Source organism: Muscardinus avellanarius (assembly GCF_963383645.1).
Source record: "Muscardinus avellanarius genome assembly, chromosome: 1".
Taxonomy (NCBI): Eukaryota; Metazoa; Chordata; class Mammalia; order Rodentia; family Gliridae; genus Muscardinus; species Muscardinus avellanarius.
This window is the reverse complement of record NC_137786.1, coordinates 189,576,753-189,599,496: the sequence shown is the minus strand read 5'-3', so window position 1 is coordinate 189,599,496 and position 22,744 is coordinate 189,576,753. Positions and strand designations below refer to the sequence as shown.

Here is a 22,744-nt window from a genome sequence, read left to right as displayed (position 1 = left end):
GGGTTGCTTCCTGTTAGAGGAGAGGGCACTTCCTGCCCTGGGGAGATTTTCTACTGCTGTGGTGTGAGCTTCCCTACAGGAAATCCAGAGCAAGCCTTAGAGATCATGGCATGCTAAAAGGACTCAAGCAGCCAGCGGGCTGTCCTGGTCCAGTGCCCTTCCCCTCTTTGGGCCTCCACTGGTCTCAGCTCCACCCACCCAGACCTGGTCAGTCCTGACCGGGGTTAGGAGCGCCCTTCCAGACTAAGCTCATATACCTCCTGCACAAAGTCTTCGCTGACCTCTCCCCAACCCCAGTCCAGGTCACACCCTTCCCTTGCACTTCCAGAGCTGCTCATACCCTCAGTCCAACACTTATAACTCTAGAGCACACAGGGCTCCCGTGATGACCTGATAGTGAGTGTATTTTGTGTAGATGTGTAAATCTGGCTTATGCAATGGCAAGACCTGAAGTAGTAAAACTCCGTTTACTGTTTGTCTGCCTCCGTGAATGGGTGATCCAGAGAGTGGGGATGTGTATACGGGGCCGGCACTCAGTAAGGGATGAGCAGTAGGGTGCTGAGTGGGTGAGTGGGTGGCCACCATGTGCCTGGCAACTGCTTCCCAGCTCCTGGCTGGTCACATGTGAGCACTGCTCCCCCCTCAGCGCCTGATGCCCCACCCTGGAGCCTGCCTCTAAATGTCCCATCACTCCTGCCTATCACCCCTGAGCGGGATGTCACCCAGTCCCCATGAAGCTGCTGTATCAATACCACAGCTAAAGGGTGCAGATCACTCCACAGAGGGCTCGTCACACCATTCTCTACAAAGCATTATCTGCTTGTTACCTGGGAGCTTCTGGGCCTTGCATCCTCAAAGGATGAGTGGAAAGCAAAGCTTATTTAAGGAAGTGCATAGGATTCAGGATGGCTAGAGCGAGGTATAGGACAGAGAGCCACAGGAGATGAATGCATGGGCAAGGGTGCAGGAGCTGAAGTGTGTTATATTTACTGTGGCCTGTCATGCTGAACTAAGGAGTGTGGACTTGACCCCAGAGGATAAGGGTCCAGGAAGGTACAAAGGTCATGGGTTCCTTTTTGGATACACTGAGTTCAAGGTCCATGCAGTTCATCCATGGAGAGGAGCCAAAGAAACTGAGGGATTTATACTTGTATGTATGTATGTATGTATGTATCCATCCATCCATCCATCCATCATCCATTCATCTATCCATCTATCCAATCTGTCCATCCGTCCATCCATCTATCCATCCATTCATTTATCCAGCCCTCCCTCCCATCTGACTGATGGGCTGATAGTTTTTAGAACCATCAGCATACTAGCTCTGGTCACCAAAGACTCTAGGGCAGATAAAGTCTTCAAGGGATAGAGCAGACAGAAAAAAAAAAAAAATTGAGGACCGAGAATGGGATCTGGGGTAAGTTTGGATTTCCAGGAATCAGACTTGCTTAGAGTGAGTATACCTGTGTGCTCTGAAGGCAAATGTAGGTTTGGTCTATTGCAGCCAAAGGCCCGAGTGAACACATAACAGTAATCACCATGTCTGAACACCACGGGGGTTGGGGGGACAAAGACCAAGCTTAATTTCTGAGAAAATCAAGGCACATGTGGTACTCTGCACATGGGCAGCACCTGACCTGCTTGTTCAGCTGAGATGTATTACTAACTCTGAGACACAATGGGCATGTGGTTTCCATTAGGTAGGTGGCTTGTAGCATAAAGCTCTGGGGCAGGGATTTTGGGCTTTTGTGTTTGCTACTTACACGTTGAGAGGCTGCCAGGCTGGCCACTGGGCTTTGGCTTTGATGACCGTGAGGACCTCATCACTCTGCAAAAAAAAAAAAAAAAAAAAAATAGAATCAGATGTTTAGCGAACAGAGCCAGGTTCTTGGATATAAGAAGGATTTGACATGGTGACAATGTCCACCCCCACCCTCCCACCCGCTCTCAGGACTCTACCTGGCAGGTGTGGAGCCACCCACCACCTCAGCAATACCAGGAGGTGGGACTGAGTGTCTAGTGTTCCTTGCATGGTCTGGGCACTGATGAACCCGGGAGCCACGTCTTTGGTCTCCAGCTCAGTCTGTCCCTTCACTGGTGGAACCAGACGTCTGACTGCTCCTCACCTCTGCTGGACAGACTTCCATATTGTGTCCCACCTAAAAGGCCTAGTCATGTGCTCTGTGTCCAGGCAGAAGTGGAACCTGCTGCAGGCCAGCGAGGTCAGTAGGAGCTGCAGAGCAGCTGACAGACCCTGCTGTCAAGACCGCCTCTTTGACTATAGAGGCCAGAACAAAAGTTGAGTCCCAGACACCTTGTTCTACTCATAACATCCTGCTGTTTTGCTCTGGGCAGTGTGTGGAGCACCATTAAAGCATGGGGAAGCCAGGTGTGGTGGTGCACATCTGAAATGCCAGAACTTGGGAGGCTGAAACTGGAGGTTTGAAGTCAGCCTCAGCAACTTAATGAGCTCTCAGCAACTTAGCGAGATTGTTTCCAAATAAAAAAGTAAAATAGGGCTGGGGATATAGCCTCGAGATAGAAGGCCCCTGGATCCCACCTGCAGTACCACACATACACACAAAAAGTTTTTAAAGAAAGAATTTGATAATTAACATTTTGAAGGAAAGCATTAAGTAAATGTCCTGGAGCAAAACCCAGAACTCTGATGATGTTGATTTTCTTTACTTTGTAGTGTGGTTGGGTTTTTATTTTCCTTAAAATGTGTCATGATCTTTGAAAGGCTTAAGGCTCCAAATTCAGCTTTGACAGGGCCTTTTCCCATAGTGGAGTAGGCTAGCTCTGGGTTTTCCCTTCCTCTGACCCAGCAGCGTTCAGACACCATTGTCTATTATGCATAGAAAACTCCAGAATGTCACCAGCTGGGGAAGAAAGAGCTTTGTTGCTAACGGAACGGATCCCTGAGTTCCAGGGGGCAGAGCCTTGCTTGGCTGGCTTACAGCTATGCCCCAGTCCTCGGAGCTGTGCCTGGCAGTAAGCACCTAGAACTTACTTGGTGAACTTCTCCTTGGCTAGGTAACTAGCTCAGAAAACCCCACATCCCTGAGGAAATTGGAAGGAAGGAGGCCCCAGGCTCAGGGCCAAAGATTAGACAAAGCCTTCTGGTTCAGAGCACCTCATTGGGTGGCGAACCTCTGAGAGGAAGAGGGTTTTGGCCAGATCCAGCCTGGCCTTGGCGAGGTGAAGGGCAGAAGCCAGACCCAAGGGACAAGTGGGCAGAGTGTTCAGAGGAATAGACACCCCATTTTCACAGGTCTGCAGGAAAGGCATTTTCTACCTCACCTGAGTGGTTACAATTCTCATAGAAGATTTGTTTATGGTGTGTCCCTCCTAGTAAATATCTGGTAGTTGATTAAGAGCAGCTGCTTAGCATGAAGTCACCTGTGGAACAGGAGCTGTCTCCTGAATGCCATCTCTGTAGCTCCCATAATCCCCCCACCTCCGACGCAGAGCTTTTGTTTTGACCCCAGAACCCTGCTCCCCCTCCAGCAGGTCCTGTCACGGTTCAAGGCATGTCTACCAACACCCAGAACCTGACGCAAATCTGACCAGCTTCCTCTTGCTCCTGCCCCTCACACAGTCAAGCTCTAATACCTCTGCGTTCATGCCCATAAGTCTGACCAGGGCCATTCCCTACCCAAGGCCATCAATGGCTCCCCACAAATGCCATGGCCATTTCTTACTTCCCGTGTTTGCCTTCATGGCCCTCACCCTCTAGCTCCAGCCTACTCTGTTTTTCTCTGATTTTCTGAAAATCTTTGGATTTTCGATTCCAAAATAATATACGCTTATTGTAGAAAATTTTAGCATCACAGAGCACACAATGTAAATGTTGAGCACATTTTACTTCAACATCTCCCCTGCCTTCTGTCTCCTTCTTCAGAATATTATACTTTGGATACATCTTTCCAGACTTTTAACTATATATATATGCAAGTGTGTGTGTGTGTGTGTGTGTGTGCATATGTGCATGCCCTATATATAATTTTTTCACACAAAAATTGCATCACACTGAAAATCTTTTTCTGCATCAAAACTTGAAATATTTTCCTTATACTATAATATTACAAAATTTTCATTAGTACATACTCTCTATGAAGTATATACAATATATGCTAGATATCATACCTCTCATTTAAATTTTTTTATTGCGGGTCTGGGGATGGAACCCAGGGGCATTCTATGTCCAAGCTACACCCCTAACCCTATTTTTTATTCTTTCTTTTGAAACAGGGTCTCACTAATTACGGAGGGCCTCACTAAGTAGCCGAGGCTGTCCACGAACTGTGATCCTCCAGTCTCAGCCTCCCAAATGCTGTGCCACCACGCCTGGCTTCTTTAAATTTTTTAAAAAAGTGTTGGAGATATTCAAATAATGGCAAGTCAGGTCAAGACATAAAAATGGAATCTAAGATGGAGATCCGAGCAATTATCTGCTGATAATTCTTTTGCCCTTGAAGAAATACTTCACTAAACAATGTGGGTGGAATTCAGGTGACCACGGAATTAGCTAGCCTTAGCAGATTCACCTTGCTTTACAATTAAATCTTGGGTTTCAGGTCCCAGCTAATGACATATTGATTTTGCATTTGTAGTATATAACTCAACAACAATAGTTTGGATCCTCCATTAGTGTTTATTTATGGCGATGCAGTCTATCTGTGATTTTTTTAGATCTAAGGGGGTTCTGAGGATGATGGGCCAGATGTGTGTGCACTGCGACTTCTAACTGTAAATCCCTTTATTCAGTGGTTATACGTGATCTGCCTGATCAACCGCTTATTGTTCCTTTTTATGAGTATCGTGTTATTCAATGAAGCAACAAAGGAGCATTTGGGAACATTTGCTTAAAAAACTAATTTTTTTTTTTGTTAAAACACTAAATTCTTGAATATAACCTAACTTCTACAAGACTGGAGAAAATCTGGCTTATTTGTGACCATATCCAAATACCTGTGGATTTTCTGTAAATTGTTAAAAGAGCAAGTCACACCTTTCTTTTTGATGTACACGTAGAGTTCTAGAGCATGGGTGTCCTCTATTTAACTAACATTATTAGTGGATATTTGTGTCCACAAACGATGTTATAATGAAGATTTGTGTACATATTTCTTTGTTCTCATATCCAAGATTTCCTGTGTCATTGATTCTCAGGAATAATCAAAAGATGAAGAAATTTTAAATTGTGACAGAACCTACTAAATCGCCCCTGAAACGTCTGTACCAATTTAAAATCACAGCAAGAATGTATCTTTGTTCAGATCCTTACAACTATGGGCACACTGGACACTGCCCCATCTTTTTAGTATTTACTAACCCAGTGGGCAAGAAAGTAGCATGGTTTGAAGTACAAACTTTAGAATCAGACCCAAGTTCAAATCCTGATGGCATCTCTTACTAGCTCTGCTGTTTGGTCTCTTGACCTTAGTTTTCTCCTGTGTGAAATGGGGTTAACAGGAACATCTATCAGCCAGGTGTGAAGGTGCACACCTGTTATCCAGTACTTGGAGGCTGAGATAAGAGGTTCAAGGCCAGCTTCAGCAATGTTGTGAGGCTTTCTGCAACCTAGACTCTATTTTAAAATAAAAAATAAAAATAAAAAAGGGCGAAGGAGTGTAGATCAGAGGTAAAATGCCCCTGGGTTCAGTCCCTGGTACCAAAAAGAAAACAAACAAAACCGACTACATGTGGTTGCTGGGGCCTACATGACCTAGTCGATGTACTTGCTCACACAGAGCCTGGCGCATCGTAAGTGCTCTGTAAACACTGGCTGTCGTTCTTGCTCTCCTGTGCGTTCAGACTGAGCTGGCACTGGAATGGGGTTGTAGCGCGTGAGTACAGACAGTGGAGCTCAGGGCCACAAACTCACAGAGCCTTGGGAGGACTCCTCGTTTATAGCCATAGCCGAGCTCTGAGTCTCCAGGAGCCGCGGATGGGAGGGATCTGGACGGGGCCGCTGTAATGCTGGGCATTTCACGTTCTGAAGAACGAACGACTGAAACTTAGAGTAAGCACACCACATGTCCGACATCAAGGGAAAGCTTGTTTTAACAAGACTCTAGGAACAGACAGGAGCTTTCAAGGATCCTTGAAGCCCTCTTAAATCTCCCACAGGATGCTTTTTAAACAAAGTATTTCACAGCAGTCCCCGTTCACGCCTTGTTTGGACGATGTTAACGTTTTCCCAAAGATATGCCAATTAAAATAAAAACCCCGAGAAACCACAGGTCGCTCGTGTCCATCTTTCATTTTGCTTTTGGTAAACATATTGGAAGACGTGACAACTCTAATACCATACAACTACTGGTGCCAAATGGGGATAGCACAGCCTCAAACACTCTGTGACTGGTTGAGGTCGCCACGGAGGGAGGAGGAGGGTTCATGCTGAGTGAGACAGGCCCTGGACAGGCTGGAGGCAGAAAGGACAGAGTACAGCGGCAGAGGGTGGGTGCGGGGTGGGGTGGGAGCCCTGGCCTGCACAGGTCCTCCATGGACGCCAGAGCCAGCAGCTGGGGAGGGAGGGAGAGCTCTGGGCAAGTCAGCCAGGCCCAGCCACATGCTGGGGCTGGAGTTTGCCCTCTCCCCGCCCAGCTCCTCACCCCATAGCTGTGCCTTCCTGGTCCCCAGACTTTTGATGTCATCTCCCAGTTGTGAACCACAAACGTTTTTCTCATCCTAAGGTGGCCCTCTTTGCTCCTGGTGTCTAAGCATGGAGTCTAAGCTCCCCCTGGCTTGTGGTCCCGGAGTCAGCTTAGCCTGATGTCTCTCTATGCCTTCTATCCCCGGGAAGAGAAGCGAGTGTGAGCAGGAGGAGAAGAGATCCCAACAAATGGTATTTCATCTCATCCTTAGGAATCTTAGAAACACCTTTATTTGGCTAAAATAAGTTCACCAAATGGTAAATTGAGGCTGAGTCGAGGTTTAAACCTTAGCCTAACTCCACAGAACCCAGAAAGAGGGGAGTTGGAAGGGTAGGCTATGGCTCAGACCCCTACCCCATGCTTCTGCTGCCCCTAAGGTATGTCCGAGCTGACCCTGAGCTCTGCACACACCGGGAGTGTTAGCATACAGCACTCATAGTACTGTTGAAGTTAATGCTATCCTGAGAACTAGGGGTGTGTGTGTGTGTGTGTGTGTGTGTGTGTGTGTGTGTTTGTGTGTGTGTGTGTGTGGTACTAGGAATTGAACCCAGGGGCATTCTACCTCTGAGCTACACCCCCAGCCCTATTTTTTAAATTTTTCTTTTGAAACAAGATCTCACTAGGTTGATGAGAGTCTCACTACTTGCTGAAGTGGTCTTTGAACCTGTGACCCTTCTGTCTCAGCCTCCCAAGCACTGGGATAATAGGAGTGCACCATCATGCCCAGCCCTAAGAACCAGTTTTGATGACAGGGAGAGGAACAGGCTTATAGAGGTGGAGACAAATTGTTACTAAAGGGGGAAACTCAACAAACCCAAGCACATGCAGTGATACATATGTCAACATAGACACTGTGCTCCTGTCGTTGCCCCTTCCCCATCCATCAGTTCTTTTCCTTCTCCCCTGTCTACCCCGTACTGGGGATAGAACCCAGGGGCACTCCACCACTGAACTACATCCTCAGCCTTTTGGATTTTTTATTTTATTTTTTCTTGCGACAGGGTCTCAGTTGCCTAAACTGTCCTCAAACTTGGAATTCTCCTGCTTCAACCTCCCAACTCACTGAAATTGCAGGTATGGGCCAAGGTGCTTGGCTGGTTGGTTCATGAACTTGTTTCTTACAAAAATCTTTGGAAAGAACTATCATCCTCTCCATTGCAGATGAGGAACTGGAGATCAAAGAAGACAAGTGACTTGTCAAGAACACCCAAGAACATGATTCTAGTGCCTTTTCTACCTTACCTGGCCTTACTCTTCACCCTTTCACCTCCCTCTGCCATTTCGCTCATATTTCAGCAAGAGCACCCCGGCCCAAAGTCCTATCTGGGAGTCCCTGCTCCGAGGCACAGGCTCACCTGTTTTTTTGGGGGAGGGCACAGAGACCCCAGTGAGCACCGCTTGGCTCCATTATTTGCTTCTGCCCTTCCCCAGAATCCCCATTTACCACCTCCAAAAACATCTGGCACCACCAGGTATGGTGGTGCATGCTTGTAATCCCAGTACTTGGGAGGCTGAGATAGGAGGATTGGGTTTGTATGGCCAGCCTCAGCTATTTGGTGAGGCCCTCTGCAACTTAGTGAGACCCTGTTTCAAAATAAACAATAAAAAATCCCTGGGATGTAGCTCAGAGGTAACAATGCCCATGGGTTCAATCCCCAACACCACAAAACAAAACAAACAAACAAACAAAATCTGTCACGGTGGCTTCTGCCTCTGAAGGTAACTTTTTCATCTCTGACGAGTGTCCTGGCAATGAGAATCAAGCTGGTTTATAAAGGGCTTACAGGCTGGAAGCATCTTTGAAGTCAGTTGTGCCCAGCAGGGCTCCCACAGCCGGTCATGCCTTTCTCTGGCTCTGGGACAGCGCCTCTTCCCCTCCGTCCCACTTCCCTGCTGTTCCTTCTCAGTCTCTTCTGCTGACTCCCTTCTCTTCTAAATGTCCTGTGGTCAAGCCTTTGGTTCTTTTTTTGGTCTCTTTTATTTTTATTTTTTATTGGTGACTATAGATTCACATCATAATGTGGATCATATTGACAATGGCATACATTCACACAGTACTTGGTGCCCTCCCCACTTCTCCTTCTCCCCCTCCCAACAATGAGTGTCCAGGTTGACCATGCTACGTTCACACTTATACACATATTCGAATGTAGCTCCTCCATTAATCAACTTTCATTAATCAACCTCAACCTTCTTTCTCTCCTACCCTTCCTTTCTAGCTTTGCTGAGGTTTCCCCTCCATTATCTGGAGTCCCTCTGGTATCCCTAATATTCCCTAGCTTGGGCATATTAAAGAAAACATATGTTCCTCCTCTTTCTGTGTTTGGCTGATCTTTTGGCTATTGTGAATTGTGCTGCTATGAACATGGGTATGCATATGTTACTGTAGTTCTCTGATTCAACCCCTGTGGAAAGATACTCAGGAGTGGTATAGTCAGATCATATGGTGGATCCATTCCCAGTTTTCTAAGGAATCTCCACACTGTTTTTTTTCTCTTCTAACCTTACTCTCTTGGTGATTTCATCTAGTCCCAAGCCTTAAACGGTCAACTGTGTAGACACTGGTGACTCCTACATTGACTCTTCTATCCCCACCTCACTTCTGGACTCCAGGCTTGAATATCAACTGCCCAACATTTTCTTCTGAATGCCGAATTAGTGTCGCAAATTTAACAATATGTCTAAAACTCAATGCCTGATCTTCCCCTCTCCAAATCCAGCATCTCAAGCCGGGCATGGTGGCACATGCTTGTAATCCCAGTACTTGGGAGACAGTCATCTCAGGTCTTGTATTCTAACAATGAAAAGCTGAGTGTTATGCCCCCCTCCAGGCTCTTCATATCTCAGTCACATCATCTCATTCTGATGGTCCAAATCTTCTATTGGCCACATGTCTCATGGCAGCTGGGGACCTTGCCATGCCTCCGAGGCCCCCGTGACCTCCCCTCTGACCTGCTGATCCCCCCTGACCTGCTGACCTCCCCTCTGACCTGCTGACCTCTCCTCTGACTTTTCTCCCCCGTGCTCATTTTGTTCCAGCATCTCACACTCCTTACTTTTTCCAGACATGCCGGGTACATTTTGTGCTTGCTGTCTTGCTGCACCTGGGATGCTGCTCTCCCAGATGTCAGCCACCTGCTCTTGGCCTCCTCCGGGGCTTTGCTCAGCTGTCCCCTTCTCAGTGAGGCCCTTTCTCCACTCAGCACCCCCATCCCTGCATCTGAATACCTCTTCCCCATCACATTTATCACTATGCAATTTTCTGTGTATTTTGCTTATTTACTCTTTTTCTTTTTTTTTTTTTTAATTGGTATTGGGGATTGAACTAAGGGGCATTCTACCTCTGAGCTACACCTCTAGCCTTTTTTATTTTTTATTTTATTTTTTATTTTTTGGTGGTACTGGGGATGGAACCCTTCTACCTCCAGGCTACCCTCGCAGACCTATTTTATATTTTATTTGGAAACAGGGTCTCTTAAGCCAGTGAGGCTGGCTTGGAACCTGCGTGATCCTCCTGTCTCTGCCTCCCAAGTGCAGGGATTACAAGCGTGTGCCACCACGCCCGGCTTATTTTGTATTTTGAAACCAGGTCTAAGTTGCTGAGGCTGGCCTCAAACTTGCAATCTTCCTGCCTCAGCCTCCCAAGTACTGGGATTACAGGTGTGTAGTCTCTCTCCCCTGCTGGAGTGGGATCTCCAGGAGGGCAGTGATTTTTGTCCTTTGTGTTCACTGCTATGTTATCCATGCTCAGATCTGCGCTGGTAAGGCAAGCAATCGATATCTGTTGAACAAACGAGAAGTTGGGGTAAGAAAGGGGCCAGCATCCTCTGAGCCCCAAGCCACCTGCTCTGCATGCTTAGGATGGAGCCAGAGCTGCGTGGCATGGTAATAACTGGCCTGGGTATTGGCTGGAGCGCAGGTGAGAGGTCTAGCCACAGGAGCGCGAAAACTCATCAGGGCACAGACGGAGAGGAAGGAACGGCACATGCGAACCATTTTAGGAACCATGGTCCACACTCACGGGTGTTGAGTCGGACACAGATGGGCCCCAGGGACCTCACTGGCCACCTGGGAGTGTCCATTTCATATCTTGTTGCCTGAGAAGCAGTTGCCATCAGGAGTCACTGCCTGATCAGCTATTTGGACCACAGAAGGTATCTGAAGCCCATTAACAGATTCTCAAGAAGATGATGTGTTGGCACAGAAGCATTTCAAATTCAATTTCTTTTTATTTCTGTTCAAACATAGCCTGCAATTCCAATGGGAAAATTGCATAATGCTTGTAGATAACCATTTTCCCCTGAGATGGCTTTGTGGAAGCAGCTTGGCATTTCTGCAGCTGGAGCAGAAGGGCTCTGGGCTGCAGCAGCCTGCCCGCTGTCCCTGAGCCACGGCAGTCCATGGAGGGCAGCGAGCCCTAAGGTCCTGCACTCTACACCCTTCCACAATGTTGGCCCTAGCCACAGGCGCTCATTTAGCTTGTCATTTGGTTACTGAAGTGCCAATCTCAGGTTTAAATTCATTGTCTGGATTTTTATCCCAACTTTGGGAATATCCACAAAGGGCTGCTTCTTCTCCTTGGAGTCTGAGGATGGGGCTCGTGTGTCCCTCCCATCTCCAGCACCCGCATTTGCTCTTCTGTGGCTCTGCCTCCTATATCCAGCCATTAGGAAGACTTGAGTGCTCAGGAGCACTTGCAAGGTCGCCCAGCCCTAGCCCAGGGAGGAGGAGCCAGGCCAGGATGAGGCTGCTTTGCTCCTTACAGCCCCTTTGGAAGCCTCAGCCCAGTCTGGGAGCACCTCTGTGGTCTTGAAGGCACAGCATTGACATTCCTTGTCTCGTTTCCCCATACCCACTCTGCATTCCAAAGACAGGTCTGACTGTGTGTTCCCTGTGTCCTAACACCAGCCTGGCAGAATGTTTAAGGGATAAGTAATAAATTAGGTAATTGAACAATTAATTAATGATAGCTAGAGGAAGCCTCTGGCCTTCAATGCCCTCCCAGGCATCTTAGAGGCTCTTGTTCTGAGTGTGATGGGGACTGGGGCCTGGCAAGGGGATTTCGAGCTCAAGACTGACATGATCTGATTTACCCTGGGGGTTCTGCCTTGGGAGAATAAACTTGAGCAAGGTGAGAGGGGAGGCAGGGACCAGTGAAGAGGCCTCTGCAGTGATGGGGTGGGTGACAGTGGGCCAGAAAAGAGCAATGGAGGGGAGAAGCCATAGATATGTTTAAGGGAGACGTAGTAGGCTCTGCTGATGCCTGCGAGAGGCGGGAGACCAGGGAGAAGGAGCTGGGGGTGTAAACTGATCATCTGCTTGTGGATAGTGGAGTCACTGGAGAGCTCACTGGGAGCTAGGGAGGCAGAGGGGAGGACCGGGAGCCTCTGAAGGAACGGCAGGACGCAGGAGGACACCTGTGCTGCCCTTGCTGTCCTGACTGCCCCCTGCCACTCCTGGTGCCCACTGGTCACCACTGAAACGCAACTGGGGCAGGTTCCAGAAGGGCAAGAAAGTGATGCTGTAGTGCCAGTGAGCCCTGACAGCTCAGCTTGTGGGACTTCCTGTGAAACAGAGTCAAGAACAAATAATGGTAGCAGCGGGAAGGACCTGTGTGCTGCATGCCTAGAATCCCAGTCCTTGTGAGGCTCAGACAGGAGGATTACGGGTTCGAGGCCAGCCGAGGCAACTTAGGGAGAGCTTGTTTCAAAATAACTAAAAGGGCAGGGGGTGTAGCTCAGAGGCAGAATGCCTCTGGATTCAATCCTCAGTAAGACTAACACACACACACACACACACACACACACACACACACACGTGATAGGTGATATCTGGGCCCATTTGTATGTTGAAGACTGTGAATCTGTACAGAAGGAACATTGAGAGTCCAAGAGAAAGAGGTGAGCTTGCAGGAGGGGAGACCCTGAGGAGGGGACCCTGCTTTCAGGAGGGCTGGTCCTCCAGCCTTGCGGGAATCAGGAGAGTGGGCAGCTATTGCAGACACCATGTAAGAACCCACACATCCAGCAGTTACTGACTGAGCTCTGATCTGTCCCAGGCTCCGTGGTAGGCACTGGAGAGGGTCCTGAGCAAAACAGACACCCACTCCTGTCCTTGCAGAGCAGCAGGCGGCCATGAACAAACGCAGAGCTGCAGGGTGCTGCCACTCACAGCCTGCTGCCACTGTGAGGAATCCCAGGTAAGCAGCATATGAGGAGGGAAGGCTCGTGCCAGCTTAACTAGAGGTTTCACTTGCCCTGCTGCTCAACACATCAGAGTTGGGAGCTTGAGGCAGAGGAGGCCTGTCCACTTCACTGTGGCCGAGAAGCAAAAGACAGAGGCGGGTGGGGAAAGGGTCCCAGGATCTGCTCCGAGGCCCACCCTCAGTGGTTTAACTCCCTCCCACTAGGCCCCATTGCCTAAAGGTTCCAACATTCCCTAGTAGGGCCTCAGGCTGGTGACCAAACCCCTGACACCTGGGCCTTTTGTGGGCAGAGGTGCAAACGCAGGAATGGAGGAAGGTTTCGGCCAGGAAGGGATTTTCAGATAAAGAGCCCGATGCACATGAAAACAGCCAGGAAAGCGCTCTCCCTAAATGGAAATAGACCTTACATATGAAGAGGAGGTCTTTGGAATGCAAAACCATATTGGAGGGAGGGAGGGAGGGCAAGAGGGACTGAGTAGAGGAAAAGGGGGAAGGGGAGGAGGAAGGGGAGAGAGGGAGGGAGGGAGGGAGGAAGAAGGCAAAAAGAATTATGTATAATCCCACCAATATTACCCAGTAGCTGTCACCAATGGGTATATTTCTTTTTTGAAGAGGAGACTGGGGAGTGAACCCAGGGGTATTCTACCTCTGAGCTACATTGCCAGCACTTTTTTATTTCACACACACACACACACACACACACACACACACACACACACACACACACACTCTTATATTTGAAACGGCCTAAGTTGTTGAGGCAGGCCTCAGACACATGATCTTCCTGATTCAGCCTCCCAAATACTGAGATTATAGGTATGCCCCACCATGCTTAGCTACTGTTATATTCATTTGTATGTCTTCATCATTTAGTTGAGATCATAGCTTATACACATGTACTTTTTCTGTTTTGCAGGTCTGGGGATGGAACTCAGGGGCATTAGACGTCCAAGCTATACCCTTTGCCCTATTTTTTATTCTTTATTTTGAAACAGGGTCTCACTAAGTTGCAGAAGGCCTCACTAAGTAGCTGAGGCTGTCCTCGAACTGCTATCTTCAGGTCTTAGTCTACCCAATGCTAGAATTACAAGTGTGTACCACTATACCCAGCTTATACACACACACTTTTGTATCCTGTTTGTTTCTTTCACATTGCTATAGGAGCTGTATTACAGATACGATTCATTTCAGAACATTTTCAACTTAAAAAGCAAGGTGTAGAGCAGGTTTTGTAGTAATCCATTTGTATAATAATGGACCATTGTGTCAAGAAGTGGCAGTGATAGAGAAAGTGTGTGTGTGTGTGTGTGTGTGTGTGTGTGTGTGTGTGTGTTGCTAGTTGCATAAAGAATCTCTGGATGGCTTTTTTTTTTTTTTGTGGTACTGGGGGTGGAACCCAGAGGCTTTCTACCTCCGGGCTATACTCCCAGACTATTTTATATTTCTGATTTGGAAACAGGGTATCCCTAAGCTTCTGAGAGCCTCACTAAGTAGCTGAGGCTGGCTTTGAAACTGTGTGATCCTCCTGTCTCAGCCTCCCAAGTGCTGGGATTACAAGCGTGTGCCACCACGCCAGGCCTGGAAAGCTATTTAAGAACTTGACAAAATGGGTTGCCTCCAGGGCAGAGAACCGGGTAAGCAGCAAGCAACAAATAGGATGGGACTCTTCCCTGGACACCCTTATGCATCTTTTGAATTTCAAAGCATGTGAATGTATTGTCATTGAAGAGAAATGGGAAGAAAAGAGGAAAGGCCACATTCAGAGTGGTTTCCCATGGTTTTCTCAACTGGACAGTGAGGAGGGCTTTGAGGCGGCCATGGCAGGGCAGCACTCCAGAGCTCATGGACTGGGAGTCAGGTGGCAGTGGGGATGGTGGGCACAGGACGGGAGAGCCATTGCAGGGACAGACTTCCCAAGATGGTCCCTGGTTCTTGACAATTCAAATCCTGCTAGGTTTTGTTAGGCAAGGAGTAGCTAAAAAATAAAAGCAGTTTTGAAAGAAAGAAGAATTCATGTGCACATCAAGATCTCCTTTTCTCTCTCCATACTAAGTAGCTTCTGACCCAGGTATTGTACTGGCAGCCTGTTTTGCTGGCTCCTTAAATATAATAACATTTCGCTTTATCATCTCCCTTTATCCACTGATTTCCATAAAAAGCTTTCAAATTATTAAATAATGAAACTCCAAATGACCTGGACTGGAAAGTAAGCCAGCCTTAAGGTGCTCAGCACATTAGTGGCAAATAAGGTTCCTGGGAATGCAGCTTTCTTAAATGGTGCTATTTAAATGCAAAGTAACAGCTCTCATAAGTGGTAAAAGCTTAACCCTTTCCCTACCTGAGACCCCCACAGATTCTATGTTGCTGGCTGACACTGAAAGGATGTCCCTGCTAGGCACTGAGGGACACGGACACACACACACACACACACACACACACCAGCAGCAGCAGGTCTGGTCTATCCTTCCCTGGGTCACTGAAGTTTCCTGACTGTTAAAAACCCCTTTACATTATTACTGTAGCATCTTGGAGGAGGAGTTAAAAAGCAATATGGTAGACTAAAGAAGACCTAGGCCAGACCACTTACATGCTGTACAAGTGTGAGAAAGTTGCTCTCCTCCCTGAGCCTGATTCTTTTCGTTTCTGTTGCAGTACTTGGGATGGAACCCAGGGGCATTCTACCTCTGAGCTACACCCTTAGCCCTATTTTTTATTTCTTTGCTCTTTATTTTGAAACAGGGTCTCACTGCGTTGCAAAGGGCATCACTAAGTAGCTGAGGCTGTCCTTGAACCGTGATCCTCCTGTCTCAGCCTCCCAAATGCTGGGATTGTAAGCATGCGCCACCACGCCTGGCTCTGAGCCTGATTTCTGATGTGTAAAAAGATGTCTACTGAGCTCTGGTGTGGGCCGGACCTTGTGCAGGCTCTGGGCAGAGGGCAGTAGACAACCCTGCATGGAGCGCTTGTCTTCTAGCAGGTCAGTGATAGTGCATCAGCACTGAATGAGATGATGGGAAGGAAGGGCAGGTGAGTGGTAACGGAAGAGGTGGCTAGATTCTGTAGCGGTCTGTGCAGACTCGGCATCACCTTCCCTCATGGAGCGCTGGCTACTGCCCGTCTCCCCTCCCACTGAGCTCCTGTGTCACCTGTCCTGCCCAGGGACTCCGGGCTCATGCTCTTCTGTGGATCCTTTTGCCTTTATCTCTTGTTCCCCTCTCGATGTCCCCAGATTCTTGGATTGTCCTTTTCCACGGCCTCAATCACACTGGATAATGATCTCATGTTTCTCCCCCGCCAGAAGATGTGTAACAAAGCACCCATAATATGCGCTCGATCAAGTACAGCAGGCAAATGTTCCATAAAGGAAAGTTTTTATTCCCAAATGTTCCATATCCATTGTGAGAGGAACTGGAAATCATTATGACTATGGCCCGAAGACGTGCTACGGAACTTTGTGTCTGTGGCGGTGTGGACGCTCCGCGGGTTTACTTGGCAATTGCAGCAGAGGTAGCGGGAGCAGGGGCCTCCCCATGTTCTCCTTTCTCAAGAGGAGGTCTGAGGGACCCCAGGGGGTCTGCGAATACATTGTTAGGGTCCTCCTAGCTCTCTGTGGGAATGTAAACATTTTGTATTTATGTGAGAATTAAAAAAGCAATGTAAGCATATTATAAATCATCTTCAAGATCTTGTAATGGAGCCTCACGGGCAAGCTCAGTGGCCGGGTACATTTGTTTACTTCCTACTGCTGTGTGTGTGTGTGTGTGTGTGTGTGTGTGTGTGTGTGTGTGTGTGTGTTACTGGGGATTTAACCTAGGAGCATTCTACCTCCCGGCCCTATTTTATTTTTTATTTGGAAACAGGGTCTCATTAAGTTGCTGAGGGCTTTGCTAAGTTGCTGAGGCTGGCCTTGAACCTGCAATCCTGTCTCAGCTTCCCAAGTACTGGCATTACAGGTGCGTGCACCACACCCAGCTTCCTGGAATGATTTTATTGTGGGCCAGTGTGGTGGACATGCTACTGCCCCTGTCCTTCTGCAGAGTGAAGGACTCGTTTCCCAGCTGCAGAAACAAAGCGAAAAGACAGCTCTTAGCTGCAGTCTTCTACGCCGGCTGGCTAAATCCCGCTCACAGGAGGCCACCTCCCTGCCCCTTCCAGGGGGGCCTTATCCAGCCATCGTCAAGGGGCACCAAGTTTGCTCCAGGGCTGGAAGGCTCAGGAGCCCCCAGTGCGGTGGATTGGTGGGGAGAGGCCTTGCTTGGACTGAAACCAGCTCAGCCTTTCTCTTTGTCCCTTCCTGCCACCTTCCCCTTCCCTCCAGAGCTGTGGTTCCCAAGAATTTGATAACTTCCAGCATGGCAGCCTCCCAGAGAGCCTTGAGGCTATAGTTAGGGGGAGAAAAGAGAGGCAGAGTCAGCAAATCAATGGCACTCTCACCTGGGGAAGCCCCAAGGGTCTATGTGTGGCTGTTTGAAGAAAGTGGCAGTGGGTGGGGAATGTGAGAGGAGTGAGTTAGCCCAAGGACCCTTGTACCCACAGGCCACTCTGAAGGCCCCAGGCCAGGGCGGTCAGCATCGAGTCCAGGTCCACGCAGTCATTTACTGTCCACAAAACAACATCACCCTCCACGGGAAAGCAATGCTTAGAATTAGCCTCTGAAAGAGTTGATAGTTCTCTTTATGTTTTGGTGCTGTTATTTGTCTTTTATAGATTGCGAGAGCTCTAAGCATGAGGAATTATGGGGTTATCTTTGCACATATTTAGATAACATTATGATGAAAGTAATTATACTTTTTAACCCTGAAAGTTTGTGAGCTTATTTTTGCTCCTTAAAAATAGGTTTATACATGATTGGGGCTTGAGAATGATCCACTTTTTTTTTTTTTTTTGCCAAGCATGGTATTAAAAGCCTGAGTTTTGGAGGCTCTGTTGACTTAACGGTATAATCTTGGACATGCTACTGAACCTTGATTTTCTTAGCTATAAAATGGGAATAATGGTGTCTGCCTCACAGGCTTGTTGCAAGATGCAAACGAGCTGTAAATGAATGTGGAATACTTGAGCAGTTCCTGCTACACCGTGAGTGTTCAATAAATGGCAGCAGTGGGGGAACCTACTGGTACAGAATTCACCTCTATTAGAGCCCGTTCCAAGCCTGGCCTGGTAAACCCAGCCACCTGCATCCATCCCTGATGCCAGGAGCACAGGGTTTTAAGTAAGTTGCTTCTAACAGGGAGTCAGAGCTAAATTTTCTTAAAAGCTGGCAAGCAAGCCAACAAATATTAAACCCCCAATGTGCATGCATGTGAAAGGTTAAAAATAGAAAGCTATCAAGAGTTAAGATCTAACTTTAAACACAGGGAATTTTATATTCGGGGCCACTCAATAAATAAAATAAAAATTTCTGCAGTAGACTGAATAATGACTCCCCCAAAATACCTATCTCCTAATCCCTAGATCCTGTGATTTATTTCAAACATCTAAAAGGAATTTGCAGATATGTTTCACGATTTTGAGAAGAGGATATTACCCTAGGTCCTCCAGATGGGTGTTAATAAGTATTCTGATGGGAGGCCAGGGAGATTTGACCAAAGAAGAAAAGAAGGGACGGCAATGTGAAGATGGACATGGAGACTGGAATGATGTGGCCACGAGCCAAGGAATGTTGGCAGCACTGACCGCAGGTGAGGAAGGCTTCCCGGAGCCTCGGGAAGGGACCAGCCCGGCCGACACTCTGACTTTTAGCTCTAATGCCTTCAGACAATACAAATCTATTCTCTTTACAGTTCTGGAGATCAGAAGACCAAGCTGATGGTCTTAAGCTGCCAATCTGTGGTAATTTGTTGTGACAGTAGCGGGAACTAATATAATTCCCAGGAGCTCTCCTTGCCGTTTTGATTAATGAGTCTAGTGAGAATAAAATAAGATGGGTCCTGAGAAAGCAGGAGTGGAATGCATCTAGCCAGTCTAGTCTGAAGCGCAAAGCCAAGCCTGTCCTTTTGTCTGTGCTATTTGTCTCATCCTGTACCCCTCTTCTCCGCTCTTCTCTGGCCCCACTTACTTCACCTCTAAAATGGAACTGAAGCAAACTCAAACACTCAAAGTTGTGAGGATCAAGCACAAGAGCACTCTACGAACCACAAAACGATGTGAAGTATTGTCACTATTAAAAAATCCAAATTGAAGAGAGTAATCAAGATGCCACCTCTTAAGAGGACAGACTAAATGATGCATAAAATGTGTATGCTATGAGGGGTTCATTTAGGCACAGCAATTCAGCGTTTTGCAATTTCAGTGGTGTTGCTAATCACCGTTGTTAGATCCTCTCTGCAGGTCTCTTGAAAATTCACACAGTTATACGAAGGCCCACCTTCAACTCCACTCATTCATTCACTCATTCACTCATTCTCTGGAATTCTCCCTCTCCCCCACTTTTACGACTCAGGCTGAATCTGGTGATATTATTGTCACTTGGACTTCTCTCTGATGAAATGTTTTATTTTCTTCAAAAAGAGAATATTGATAATCCAATCATCTCTAACAATTGGGCAATTTTCCTGTACTTGAAGTTTCCTGAAATATAAATCATGGAAATAATCCATGCTCAAAGCTCTAACAGTAAAAAGTGACAGTTATTTTTCAAGAGTGTTCACACATCTTCACTTCGTCTCCTGTGGCACAGCACAATCTCCCCAAGCACAAAGAACAGAATAAATCACTTAAAAGTTTAAAGTTGGATCCTATCAACCATTTTCCCTCCATTTGTAATTTAGCTGAGCATTTCTTTACTCAGTAAGGAAAGGATTGCTGTTTTGATGGTAATTGTGTGTAGTTTTTTTTTAAAAACCTTTTTTGTAATGGATTTTCCCTTATTACAAAATGTGTTCATTGGAAAACATCTAGAAAATAGAGCTCAGCAAAAGGAACACTATGAAAACAATTTATAATCCCACCACCCACAGATAACCACTGCTACTTTTCACATTTTAAGTTGGGGAAAGGAAAAAAAAAAAGACCCTGCGGTATATCTGGTATATTCGAGTGTAACATTTATGGAATCACCAAGGCAGCTCTATTCAGATGACAATAGGAATGGGATTCTACTGTCCTGCGGTTTGCTCCTGCTGTGTGTGAGCCAACCTGGCCGGAAAGGTTCATCTCCAAAAGTCTGAGAGATCATAGTTTCCGCTTTTGTACCTCTGTGCGAGCCACCATCTACCTGAGGTGACTTTAAACTTTCCCTTCCTTAGCCAGTGCCTTTCGTCCTTCAGATTCAGCTCCAGCCTTTCTGACCTTTGGGTTTAGCGCAGCTTGGTACTTTCAGGCCCTCCACATTGACTTCCGTCCTGGGCTTGACCTGGCTGAGCTGTGGGTCCCCACCTTGGCCTCTCCCACCAAGCATGCTTCAAGAGGACGGACTGTGCTATTTGTCTCATCCCGTACCCCTCTTCTCCACTGCCCCGCACAGGACTGAGCACAAAGGAAAGCATTAAATAAACGTTTAACAAATGAACGGATCAGCAGCCGCTCCCGGCACCATCAAACAGGCTTCCACTGATCAAAACTGTTTGCTTGTAATGTTCCTGCCAGAGGTGGCTCAGAGAAATAAGAAAAATGAGACCCAGAAAGAATTCTCCACCAGCTCTCTTGCCAGTCTGGAGCCAGATGAAAGAGCCTGTCATTTGTAACTATCTGCTGATCCTGAGCGGTGCAGAAGGGAGCCGGCTCCCCACTGCGTTTTTGTTCTGTTTAACTTTGTGACTTGGCTGTTTTGTGACCCACATAAGGACAAGTGGCAGGGCACTTGGCTTTGGACATTCTTGGGAGGTAGGAAGAGAAGTCAGGAGTCTATCTGGGCCTATGAAGGATTGGGGGGATGAGGGTGGAAGTACAAATTAGGGTTCTTTTTCTTATCCAAGAATGGATTGAACATTTGTTAAATATTTTTTATGGGGAATTGAACATTTACTAGCACATTACTGGTGGGGGAAACAGAGAAGAGAGCTGAAGCTGAAGCTGAAGGCATTTTCCTGAGCTGATAATGGTGAACACAGATGAGGGAGGACTTTGTGCGGAGATGTAGGCGCATCCAGCATCTCAGTGCTCCCCAAGCTAGGGTGTTTGGAACTGGATGATGACTACTTAAGTCAACCTGTGTTCAGGCCTCACCTCAGAGTGACTCAGAATTGTTGGTAGGCCCAGAAGTCTATGGTACTTAAAATGTCCTCAATGTGGTTCTGGTCAATGGGCCAACATATGGGGATCTCTGTTGTGTGTCTCAAGATATTAAGACACCTGAGGAATAAGATAATAATGAAATGAGATCTATGAGGATAATGATTTCCTAAACAGGTCCTCTGTTGTTGTCTATAGATTCTGTTACTTGCCATGGCCTGTTGAGATCTGTCCTAAGAGGCTGATGGAGGCAGTGGTGCACGAGCAAAACAATAAAGAGATTATGAAATGTTATCCTGGGAGAAGGATTTTTATCCTTGATTTTTTTTGCATGTACATAAAACTTTACCAGATATACTCCTTTGAAATGGGCTTAAAAGTCAGGCAAGATGGCACATGCCTGGAATCTCAGTACTTGGGAAGCCTAGACAGGAAGATTGCAGGTTCACAGCCAGCCTCAGCAATTTAGTGAGACCCTCAGCAACTTAGTGAGACCCTGTTTAAAAAAATAAGGCTGGGGGTATAGCTCAGAGGTAGACTATCCCTGGGTTCAATCCCTGTATCTGCCTCCCCCACAGAAATGGGCTTAGGCCACTGTATCACCTGTCATTGAGTTCCCAAATGACTTCACAGGACAATAAAACACCTTACAGTGCCATCATGACTACAGTAGCCATAGTAGCTGAAAGTGGCCCTACTTCCAGTAAATGCTCCTGATTGGGTAGACTAGATAGTAGTCCCAGGGCCAAAATCTTCAAAGAGGGCTAGGAGTGACAGAGGTTAGTGGTAGCACAGACCAGAAAAACAGAGGCTGGTATGGCTGGATGCTGACATTCTCAGAGGAGCAGGAACATCTTCTCTTCTATAAGATAAGATGTGTGTTGGGGGGTGAACAAGATGGTGCTTGAGCCTCCTCCTGTCCTAAGTTATATGGGGTATGCCCTTGGCTAGAGAGGACAGAGGTGTGTGTGTGTGTGTGTGTGTGTGTGTGTGTGTGTACAGTTTTTATTTTTGGTACTGAGGATTGAACCCAGGGCCATTTAAATCTAAACTATACCCCCAACCCTTTATATTTTTTTAATATTTTTGTTTTGAAACAGGGTCTCAGTAGGTTACTAAGAGTCTTGCTATATTGCTGAGGCTGCACTCAAAACTGTGATCCTCTTGTCTCAGCCTCCCAAGTCCTGAGATTACAGGTGTGCACCACCACGCTTAGATGAGAACAGGTATTTTTTGATTAGGAAGAACTGGAAAGAGGCCTGTGTGATGGGGTTACCAAGGGAGGTATCTCCGGAGGACACCCTATACCATCTGAATGTATCCCACTACCCAAAAAAGTCAGTGAGTCCCCCCAAAGTGGGATCCGGCTTTTGCCACCACAGCTATGTGGCTCTCCACATTACTGCCTATTAGTTGCCCTCATTATCACACTGTATTATAATTTTATGAAATGCGTTTATGTCTTAAATATGAACTCCAGGTGTGGCAGAGACAGTTCAGGTTTTGAAATAAGACAAGACTGGTTTTGAAGTATGAAGCAGGTATATCATAACTCTACCTTGTTGGTTCTAGTGAAGAATAAATTAAATACTGGCTGGAAGCTCCCAGATGGAGAGAGAGTGGGCTCTTCATTAAGCCTTAGTATTTTCTCCTTGACTAAATAATCTGTGTTTCTCCAGGATGCATCACCATTGGTTTCATGAAG

General features: G+C 47.0%; 1 protein-coding gene across 1 annotated transcript in view; it reads right to left on the bottom strand.

The window, feature by feature from the left end:
- The window catches only part of SPON1 (spondin 1), a gene marked incomplete at both ends in the record, with an annotated part of 300,161 nt that overhangs the window by 23,644 nt on the left and 253,773 nt on the right, over window positions 1-22,744 (bottom strand). Inside the window, one exon of the mRNA XM_080707718.1 lies at window positions 1,764-1,828. Within this exon, the coding sequence (XP_080563844.1) occupies window positions 1,764-1,828 (65 nt within the window). The remainder of the gene's footprint in view (window positions 1-1,763; window positions 1,829-22,744) is intronic.